At 32.6% G+C, this 11,576-nt stretch overlaps 1 protein-coding gene across 1 annotated transcript; it reads right to left on the bottom strand.

Annotated features, from left to right (window-relative positions):
- Positions 1-364: 364 nt before the first annotated feature.
- Positions 365-4,923, bottom strand: LOC134710452 (vitellogenin-like). Its single transcript, XM_063570811.1, has 10 exons — positions 4,828-4,923; positions 4,388-4,435; positions 3,734-3,894; positions 3,314-3,562; positions 2,882-3,034; positions 2,506-2,701; positions 1,644-1,896; positions 1,081-1,246; positions 664-837; positions 365-529 (listed from the first exon to the last, which is right to left on the bottom strand). Exons 1-10 carry the CDS (start codon positions 4,877-4,879, stop codon positions 365-367), a joined length of 1,617 nt encoding a protein of 538 aa, XP_063426881.1. The 5' UTR covers positions 4,880-4,923.
- Positions 4,924-11,576: the final 6,653 nt, after the last annotated feature.

Raw genomic sequence — 11,576 nt, 5'->3', positions numbered from 1 at the left:
TTTCGGAATCCTCATCGCGATTCAAGTAAATTGTCATCAACTCGTTTCTCTGAAAGAAAACAAATCCTATTTTGAAGATATGTTTCTTGCATGTAAGTATATTATTTTGCATTAATAATACATTCGATATTTGTCTAAAATACACTGTTTTTAATTATTGTTTTTCATTTCCTACCCTTAGATTATAAGATGAATCAATTATGATATTTGATAACAGTAACATCCAAGTTAACAGTTTTGCATAACAGTGATCAGACTCTTATAACAACACAAATATATAAAGGCAACTTTGATAATAGTTCAAAATATAATGTCGTCAATTTAACAAGTCAAATTATAGATTTGTTTATCATAAGAAATAATTTTATAAGTTTTTAATTACGTTTGCATCACATGCCATTCGGCGGAAGGCTTGAGCTGCAGCAAGGCGAACCTCTGTCGGGTTTTCTTTTCTCGTCAAACAACTGTTCACCATTGTGATACTGCTAGAGAAACCAGCATTTCCAAAGGCACGTAAGGCACGGATAATCTGAAACGAAACATAAAAGATTAGTGAATTATCCTATATTGAAAATACTGTTGTCTAATATGACAAATTCAATTTAAACGTAAATTTTCCGAGGAACAATCAACATGTTTTAAGAAATGAATGAAACTGCTTACGTTGTTAACATTGTTCTTGTCTGCATAGCATCCAACACCTATCTTGTCTTCTAAGCTGGCAACAAGGTTTACCATATCAATGTCGTTAGCACAGGAAGATGTTTTACAGTAGGTGTACACAAGGGATGAAACTGCAAGCATGGCTTGTCCGTTCTTTGTGTTAGTCAACAAAGGCTAAAACGAAAAGCATGAACACCATACATTATGATGAAACGTATGTACATAAACTTTTACATTTAAAAGAGCCGTCACTGTCTATATGTATAAAGATATTTACACATTTGAAAGAACCGGTTTTATCATTACGTATACATATATTTACATATTTACAAAGAACCGTTACATTTTAACATCTTGAAAACGAAATCGATTCATTTGATGTTTTGTTTCCAGTTAATAATTAAGAGTTATATATACCTTCAGTTCCAATAGCATGTCTTTTGTTGGATGTTGAATAAAAGATAGACTTGTCATCCACATATCAGCTTCAGCTCCGGTAACTTCGTCGGTATTAATCAAATGTGTCATCATTTTCAAAGAAGCTTTAGTTCCAACCATTGGAATGGCGTCAAGGAAGAATTTCCTGCAAATTATAAAACAATTGTTTTACACTTTAAACTTTAAATAAAGCAAAGGCTCTTTTGCAGTTACGGTATCAATTATTTAAGACTTCTAATTAGATTGGAAAGGTAAATTTTTACAAAGTATTGAAGAAAAAGAAAATGTGTTTAAAACTCTGACCAAATGACCGGTGCCATGCTTGAAATTACGTTAAATGTGAGATAATGTGATAAAAAAAAAATCAACATAAAAGCTACGAGAAAGCAGAATTTGAATTATTTGACCTAATATTTACCCGATCATGTAATATTGTACAGTACTGAGGTCGTAAATGGCATACAGTACTGAGGTCGTAAATGGCAAACGCTGCACTGAAACAATATCACATATATACTATATTTCCTATATATTATACATACCTGACTTTTGTATTCTTTGGACATACTTTTCCTGAATGTACTTTCTTGTGGACACTTTCCATGCTATCACTGTCTAACGTTTTCATAAGTCTGACAAGCTCAGTAAATTGTTTGGCTGTGGATACTTTCACGGCATCTTTAGATAATTCGCAAAATTCTGTCAGTTTGTTCAGAACCTCCTTCTGTGCGTTTGCAGAATTGGAGTTGTCAAAAGCATGCTCAAATGCCAGTGTTGTTCTCTTTTCAGTAGACACTAAAATTGAACATGAAATACTAAATTAGGAAATTATTTATATATCGTTTGAACGTTAATGTGATAAACAAAATTGTTATTAATTTGCGTAATATCTCTTATGGTCTTATCTTGATCGGGAACGTAAACACAACAGCCAAATTCATCTATTGTCAACTTTGCCATTAAGTAGTGAACAACAGGTCATATAAGCTCTAGTATTAAAATTTCTTTACAAGGAAACAAATGACGTGTGGACTTCGTCTATATTTGGAAGAGTTTTGTAGATAAAAAGTTCTAAATAGTATTTATTTGATTCGCGATGCATATATCAATTTTATTATACTGAATGTTCTGTTATTACTGTCGATTAATTTTAAAATTCAAAGTAATAAACTATGACAATTGTACATAAACATCCGTATTTAATAAAGCGCACACTTGATCAAACATCTCCGTGAAGGGTAATAGAGTATTTGCCATAGAATAGAGTCGTATTTAATAAAGCGCACACTTGATCAAGCGTCTCCATGAAGGGTAATAGAGTAAATTGACACCCTCGTATTAGCCAATCAAAATCTGGCATTTTGACATGAAGTATAATAATAGTTTCTGTTGATTCAATTTCACCTTTTGTAGATCTGCTTTGACTCTCTGTAATATATTTCAATGTCTGTTTCGTTTCTGTAACAGCTCCACTGGATTCTCTGGAGAATGGTCGGAGAACATGTTGTTCCTCACAACTGCTGCTCTGAAGGATACCAGTTTTACTGATTCCCTGTTGACATTCGTGAGTGCTTTTAACCAATGGCATTGACTGGATTTCCTACAACAATAATACAAAAATAATGAAAACCGTTTTAGTTAAACATAGTCATTGGTTTTTAATCTACTCTATTTGTTTAACATGATACAATATTGTTTTGAAAGTGAATCCAACTATAGAATATGTATAATTTGCGATACCCTTAATTTAAAAAAAATGGCATATAGAATAATAACTTACAGACGGTACTCTATATGGTGTTCCTTGCATGGCTGTTTTGTAACCATGACGATCTACACATCCTAATGTGTCTTTTGTTTTCTTGATTGTCATTGTGTACCACCCATTGGAAGCCAGAGAGTAATTTACATCACAACTTCCGGTTACATCCATCTGAAAAGTATTTCATTTTTTTTTTTATTTCATCACATACGGTAAATGTTAAAAATTGAAATAGTTAGTATAATAATAGATTTTATGATAACTTTCTTTTTTAATGTTAAGAATAACGACTTGGCCCCACTTACGGGAGGAGGTGACTTATTTGTTATAATCGAAAAATAGAAAAAAAAAAAAATAGAGCAAAACGAATAGCTACACAAAAACACGAATAGAGTTATTTTAAAACTGAATGATCAGTTTTCCATAGATTATTGTGCTACACAATTTTACCTCTTTGGTTTTCTGTTCTTGACTGAAATCATCCATAGAGTTCTGGAAAGCAGAGATGATTGCTCGTTTGATATTAAGAGCCCATGTTTGTTCGTCGTTAGAAGGACATAGTTCATCAACACGGCCATCTTGGAAGGAGAACATCAATGGGTTCTGTTCAAGACTTTTCTTGAATTCGCCTGTGACGTCAGCATTGCGTCTTGTGTTTGGTGATTTAGGGTCTGATTCAGTAAGTACTACATCAGAAACCTGAAAATGGAAAGATCATTTGGATTCTGAATACGAAAATGTATCGATATGAATTCAATCTATCGAGACTTATTATATTAATGACACAATGTTTACTTATAGTTTTAACAACAACAAAATTAATGACGATTAGTAATTGAATCTAAATTAACTTGTTTTCTTCTTTATTACCTTAAGCACAAGATCGCATTTTGACTGAACCTCGATGTGAACTTTTGCAGCCATGTCGATTTCCGCTTTATCTTCGGAAGCCCCTTGTATTGTCGTTGACACCTTTGATGTGTAGTCATAGTCGTATGTCTTTCCGGTTTCGTATCCAAACTTTTTCGATTCTGCAAAAATAAAAAAATGACCATGATAAATCCTCCTTTTCAAAAAAGACAATATATGCTGTTACACAGTGAACTTATATCAACGGAAGTTTACAATTTTTAAAATACAAGGATAAATATAGACTGTCCCTTTTCGAAGTAATAGGGAAAACCTTTTATTAATAGATCGTTTAAATTATTTCGGTTTTATGGAAAAGGTATTATTGTCATGACTGTAAAAAATACAACTGTTATAAAGAAATAAAAAAGTAAATAAAGAAATGCATCTTATCAAAAATGCATGTGTATTTCTATTTGTGGGCTTTAAAGCTCCATAATCTTAAGAATATATTGATGTTTATATTATAAAATAACGCTAGATTAGGCATTCCCGTCAAAATGTTACAAAACAGGGAAAGGATGCAAAACAAAGAAACTCAAACTAGGATGATCTGAGACGGATTATCCTTGGTAGAACAAAGGAGCTGGGATGAATATGAATCACGTGACTTACCTGTACATTGTCTTGAACATGTAGCAGTCTGTGATTTAGGTAGTTTAGCTGAAAACGAATATCATAGTTAATAATAAAAATAGGAAGATGTGGTATAACTGGCAATGAAATATCTTTCAACCAGACACGAGTATTTCATAGTACGAACTTGAATAATTATTAAGCCCAAAATAACAAATGCAAAACAATTCAAGCAAGAAAACGAACGATCTTATATAGTTTTACGAACAAAACAATAAACGAAAAAACAAGTATAATATGAAGTAAAAATGCGATAAACAGAATTGGTTTTTTTCACGATTTTTACAAAATTCATAATCAGTTTCTCATTATCATTCAATATTACAAAATACACATGTGTGTTTGGATAATAAATTATTCGTTTTTATTGTTACTTATTTGAATCAAAATTAGAAATATATAATTAGCCTATAACAAACCTGCTTGATTAAGTACCACAAGGGCACATAATATAAGTAACTTTAGCCCCATTATGGAGCTTGTGTAATGTCTCGTTTCTAATTGAGGTGTTCCAATTGGACTGTGTCTTTTATACTAAATATGTGATAACAAGTTGCTGACACAGATAGGGGTGCAGGGTAAATTCCTCGATAGTAGATCTATAATTAATAATTATCTGTACTTTGTTAGGTTCATCAAAAGTTATCAATTAAATCTGTCACTATCAGTGGTCAAATGTAACTAAAAGGTCAATTTAATATTTCACAATCATTTCAGATTTATTTAACATTTTATTTGTCGTGTACTTTCTGGAAAACTAAATAAAAGTCCGCGGTGGTGCACTTAAAACTAATTTATAACTATTGCATTTTGGTTGGGTTTTTGTTTAGAATCGTCCAGTGGCGGATCCAGAGAGGGGTCCGGAGGTTAGACCCCCTCTTTTTTGACGATCAATGCTTTTAATTGGGACATATGGTTGGAACCCACTCTTTATTCTGGGTTGGGACCCCACTTTTGAAAATGGCTGTATCCGCCCTTGAATATACTATTTATATTCATGAATATATGTAGAAGATATATAAAGACTTTTTAAAATCATTTAGTGCGTCCGATTTTTTTTGATCGGATTTATCTTCATCGGGTACGCCCAAACCTAAACAATTGAAAGCCAGAGATATGTTAAAACGTCAGAACTTTTATGATAAAAAAAAAAGATTCTTACAAACTAGTCCAATTTATATTAACTAAGGTCAAATTTGGCCGAGGGGGTTAGAACCATATTTTTCTTAATAATTTCCATGGGGGCATTCATTACGATTAAAACAAATGAAAACCGTTTATTTTTTTTATTTTGATAGTCTATTAAAACTATATTTTGAAATAATCGTTCGCTATCAACAAGTTTGGTTTAACTGGTAAAATGCGCCAATAATTATCACTGAAGAATCATTGGCTTGAACAGCAAAACAATTTGATGGCCTAAATTAAATGTCCCTTAACACAGTCAATGGAGGAGGCGATAATTCTCTTGTAAAATCGGGTTAATTTAGATTGTTATGACGAAAGGCCAGTGACCTTTTCATTAAACTTCTTTTTGGACAGGTTGTTTGATACCTCTATACTATATTTTTCATCATATCTTAAATATCCAAATAAAAAAAAAACACTGCCCCTCATAATTCTTAAAAAAAATGTAAAAGTTTGTTTTATATCTTCAGCATATTTGATTCTACTTACTACTCGTTTGTTGTTGTTTGTAATTTGGAAGCAACATACTTAAGGATGTTCGCGGCTCAGTTTCATAATAAATAACTTTCCATAAAACTAGTATATATTGATAGGGGATTCATTGAAGAAGCAAAAAAGTAACAAAAAAATAGGGGTCAATGCGCTTGTTTTTGAGATAGTAGCCATTGAAATTTTTGCGGGAAAATGGAATTTTGGGTCCTCAATGCTCCTCAACTTTGTATTTGTTTTGGCTTTTTAACTATTTTGATCTGAGCGTCACTGATGAGTCTTATGTAGACGAAACGCGCGTCTGGCGTATAAAATTATAATCATGGTACTTTTGATAACTATATTCTCTCTTGACTTTTCATAGCTTTATCATTGACCAGTTAAAGTTCTCAAAAACTATCAAAAAATAAATAAAAATTTATAAAACTTTTACAAATTGCTTATTTTATAATTATACATTGGAAAGATTTATAAAAAGAAATATGGGGGTTCATGGGCAAATTATGTTAAGGCATTGAAATGGATAAAACCAGAGGATTTCGAAAATCTGACAAAAACTTCAAAACATGACAAGCAAACATCCTTAAACGAAAGGATCACTCGGGTGTTCATAATGTCAGAACAGATATAATGAAAAACAACAATCAATTGTACAAGGCCTAAAATGAGGTGTAATTTCGTATTAAAGGAGGTGTTAAATAGATGCTTGGAAAATCAGTGTTTTTGTGTGAAATTTGTTGTCCGTCAGGAGAGTGACATTTTCATTAAAACGAAACACATTTTCCAAATGCTTCCTACTTTTTTTTATAGTAATGCAACTTTTAAAGACAGGAAAAACTTTTGTTTGTTATTATTGCCAGAACCAATTATAATAAAAGATCATGTATTTTGTTGTAAAATTTCTCTTTAGTAAAAATGTTGCAGACAGACATAAATGTCCGAAAACATTTCATCATGTAAACATTCAATTTGTATTACTTTTCTCCGGATTTTTCATTGTTTTTTTTCCCTAAAGCAACATTACCACTTCGATTTGTAACAAAATATTGTTTGGGGAAACATGTCATACTTCAGTAGTTTTAAAAGATCTTTATTATTTTGAACCTTTGTTTTTGTGCTTATAAACGATATTTAACTTTTAGGTACGGAAATATTGTTCGTTTTCAACTACCAATGGGTCGTTTAAGGCAGCAACCATTTGATTTTCTGGGGGGGGCTATGGGTTTTTTTTCTGGACAATTTTTTTTTCGCCTGCGGCGAAAAACAATCTATTTTTTTCACAAGACGAAAACATTTTTTTTCTTTCAATTTTAGCATTACATATAGTGGCAGCTGAGGTTGAAACAAACAATTTTTTTTTCTCAGAATCAAAAACAAATTATTTATTTCTCCAAAAACTGGAAACAAACTTTATTTTCCAAAAAAACCCATAGCCCCCCCCCCCCCCCCCCCCCCCCCAGAAAATCAAATGGTTGCTGCCTAAATGCTTGTGAATATTATTCTTACAGTTGTCAGTCCTTCCGTAGCATTTTTTCAGAACGTTGAACACTTGAGGTAATACTAAGGTTTTAACTCCACACCGGACAATATTGACCAACGACAGACTATTTGTAATGTGTTCACTTACAATTTTTGGCTTTTCACTCTTTTGTTTTCGAGCGCACCTGACGAAGAATATTCAAGAAAAAACGTAACTCGAGCGTACCCGATAAAGAGAATTCCAGAGAACACTAGTATTGAGCGTACCTGATAAAGAGTATTACAGAAAACATGTGTCTCAAAAGTATCTAACAAAGGGTATTCCAACACTTGTATTGAGAGCACCTGGCAAAGAGTATCATAAAGACGCATGTCTCGAGCGTACCCGATGAAGGGTACTAGTATTCCAGAAAACACGTATATCGAGCATACAGTACTAGAATTCCAGAAAACACGTGTATAAAGCATACTTGACGAAGGGTACTAGTATTCCAGAAAACACGTGATTCGAGTGCACTTGACGAAGGGTACTAATATTCCAGAAAACACGTGATTTGAGAGTACCTAATTGACGAAGGCCTGACTAGTATTCCAGAAAACACGTGACTCGAGAGTAATTGACGAAGGGTACTAGTATCCAAGAAAACACGTGACTCAAGAGTACTTGACGAAGGGTACTAGTATTCCAGAAAACACGTGTCTCGAGAGTACTTGGTACTAGCATTTCAGAAAACACGTGTCTTGAGAGTACTTGGTACTAGTATTTTAGAAAACACGTGACTCGAGAGTACTTGGTACTAGTATTTCAGAAAACACGTGTCTCGAAAGTACTTGGTACTAAAACACGTGTCTCGAGAGTACTTGGTACTAGTATTTCAGAAAACACGTGTCTCGGGAGAACTTGGTAGTATTTCAGAAAACACGTGTCTCGAAAGTACTTGGTACTAAAACACGTGTCTCGAGAGTACTTGGTACTAGTATTTCAGAAAACACGTGTCTCGAGAGTACTTGGTACTAGTATTTCAGAAAACACGTGTCTCGAGAGTACTTGGTACTAGTATTTCAGAAAACACGTGTCTCGAGAGTACTTGGTACTAGTATTTCAGAAAACACGTGTCTCGGGAGAACTTGGTACTAGTATTTCAGAAAACACGTGTCTCGAAAGTACTTGGTACTAAAACACGTGTCTCGAGAGTACTTGGTACTAGTATTTCAGAAAACACGTGTCTCGAGAGTACTTGGTACTAGTATTTCAGAAAACACGTGTCTCGAGAGTACTTGGTACTAGTATTTCAGAAAACACGTGTCTCGATAGTACTTGGTACTAGTATTTCAGAAAACACGTGTCTCGAAAGTACTTGACGAAAGGGATTCCAGAGAACACATATATCGAGCGTACTTGACGAAAAATATTTCTGAAAACACGTGCAAGTAATGAATTGTATATTAAAACATTTAAATAAATGTATTAGCGCTTTTATGAATTGGAGTAGAAAAATATTTGCATACTAGATTAGTTATTTATGAACTATAAAATAAAATTGACAAGGGAAATGGGGAATTTGCCAGAGACAACAACCCGACCATAGAGCAGACAAAAGACTATTTGACTACTAGTATTTTTTTCATTTCCTGGATGACTATAAGATACATTGTTTATAGTTATCTTTGGAATTTTTTTTATAAAATACTATTAGTACTTTACGCATTTGTAAATATGACATTTCTATTTAAAAATCATCGTTCTGATATGATCTTAGAAAACTTTTCAGTTTAACAATTTGTATGTGTCAAATGGGTCATGGGAGCACCTGATTTTGGTGGGGTTCGTCACGTGTTGCATAGTCTTCATTTTTCTATGTTGTGTCTTCTGTACTATTATTTGTCTTTTTATTTTAAGCCCTGGCGTTTTCAGATTATTTTCAATTTATGAGTTTGAATGTTCCTCTTGTAATTTTCGCCCCTCTTTTGAAACAACAAAGGTAGTTGAAATGTCAGCAACCTCTGTTATATGAACAGAGAAAAATATTTCATAACTAATGACATGCATATAATTATCAAACTACATTGATAGGACCATTGTATAATCGGCCGAAATTGTTGACCATTGTGATAAACAACTGCGTAGGAAAGTGGACCTTTATCTTGTTGTTGGTCAACAACTGTTTACAACTATAAAGGTTATCTGCAATTGGTTCTCTAGTGTCACATTTCTGGTACAAACACAATTTTAGAGAATAAATGTATGCATAGCAGGTTAATGAAAGGACGTGTGGGGTAAAGTTCAATGAGATAGCTAACCCTTTTAAAGTTATGTATTTATTTGGATGATACATTTTTATTAAGTGAGAGTATGTAATTTCTTTATGGAAATGTTGTTGAATGATTATATGTATGTATATTGTATAATCAAGAATTAGACACAGTATGTTTATTCCGTCTTCGATGTTTTAATTGTGTGGCGATGTCACTTTTTCGTATGCCTGTTTAAGTCTTTGGGGTTGACTTTTGATTGTTATTTTTAAAATGTACTTACTATCATGATGTTTATGCTTGATCTTAAAATTGATAAGTCGGTGGTAATGGCAGATCTCTTTTTTTTTGTGTTTAAAAATTCGGATGTTATGTCTGATTGATTGTGATTCGTCTGTTAATAAATTTGTGCTGATGTTTAAGTGACGAATGTCTTTACCGGTGGTGTCTGTTGGACTGTTAAGTGTTGATGTCCGATTACAGTGTTAAAGGAAGATTTGTAATTTTGGAAATTATGATTTTCAGCTATTGATAAATTCGTTTGTTAAAGAATTTTGTGTTGATCGACGGTTCCCTGTACCGGTGGTGTCTGTTAAAGATTTAAGTGCTGATTCTGAGCACATTGATCTTGCATTAATGGCCGATATGTGGTTTTTATATATTTTCATGTCAGATGTCAGATTACAATTCAAGTCAAAACTTTATTGCCATAAAACTACATATTTATAGTATTTGACACAACATAAAAAAATGAAAATATAAAATAACAACAAGATTATTAATGTACACAATAAAAGTAATTATTTTAAGAGTCCCCAGTCCTCAGTCCAATAGACTGTTTTAAAAAGGATCCTAGCTTATTTACCTGAATGTTTGAAATTGGGTTAAGTATATATGTTATTTTATCCATGTCATTTAAATTTACAAAGTGGGTATTCTCATTTATCAAAAAATCTAAATAAAAATTTGCTATTATTATGGTTTTTATTACGATATAAAAAGAAATGAATTTCATCTTCAATTTGTTTACAGTTTTTGCATAATCTTGCTTCTCTTGGTATTTTAAGGTATCTTCCCTTTTCTACTAATAAATTATGGTCACTTAAGCTAAATTTTGTTATCAGTTTTCTGAATTCAAGTTTTGAGCAAGTTAAATATTTTTCTTCTGTATTATTTGTTTTACATGTTTATAGATAGTGAGTTTGCTGGTATCCTTTATATCTGATAGTTTATCATTTACTAGTTTTTCATAAAAATGCTTCAATTTTAATTTTGTTTGTTCTCTTATATTTTTAGTCATTTGTGAGGAATATGTTTTGAAAGTGTACAAATCCATACCAGTTACTTCTAATAAAATTGAGAATGGAAATGGGGAATGTGCCAAAGAGACAACAACACGACCATAGGAGCAGACAACGGCAGAAGGTCACCAACAGGTCTTCAATGCAACGAGAAATTCCCGCACCCGGAGGCGTCCTTCAGCTGGCCCCTAAACAAATATATACTAGTTCAGTGATAATGAACACCACACTAAACTCCAAATTGTACACAAGAATATAAAAGTTAAAATAATGCAAGACTAACAAAGGCCAGAGGCTCCCTACTTGGAACAGGCGCAAAAATGCTGCGGGGTTTAACATGTTTGTCAGATCTTTATGTTTTACATATATTAACCAAGAATAAATAACAAATCATTCGTCTGTTTTATTAGGGAATATTAAGGGGTTGGTGTCAGTCTGTTTAGACTTTTTGTTTTGAT

This window comes from Mytilus trossulus, chromosome 3 (assembly GCF_036588685.1).
Source record: "Mytilus trossulus isolate FHL-02 chromosome 3, PNRI_Mtr1.1.1.hap1, whole genome shotgun sequence".
NCBI lineage: Eukaryota > Metazoa > Mollusca > Bivalvia > Mytilida > Mytilidae > Mytilus > Mytilus trossulus.
Note: the sequence above shows the minus strand (reverse complement) of the source record. Positions and strands in the feature narration are given on the sequence as shown.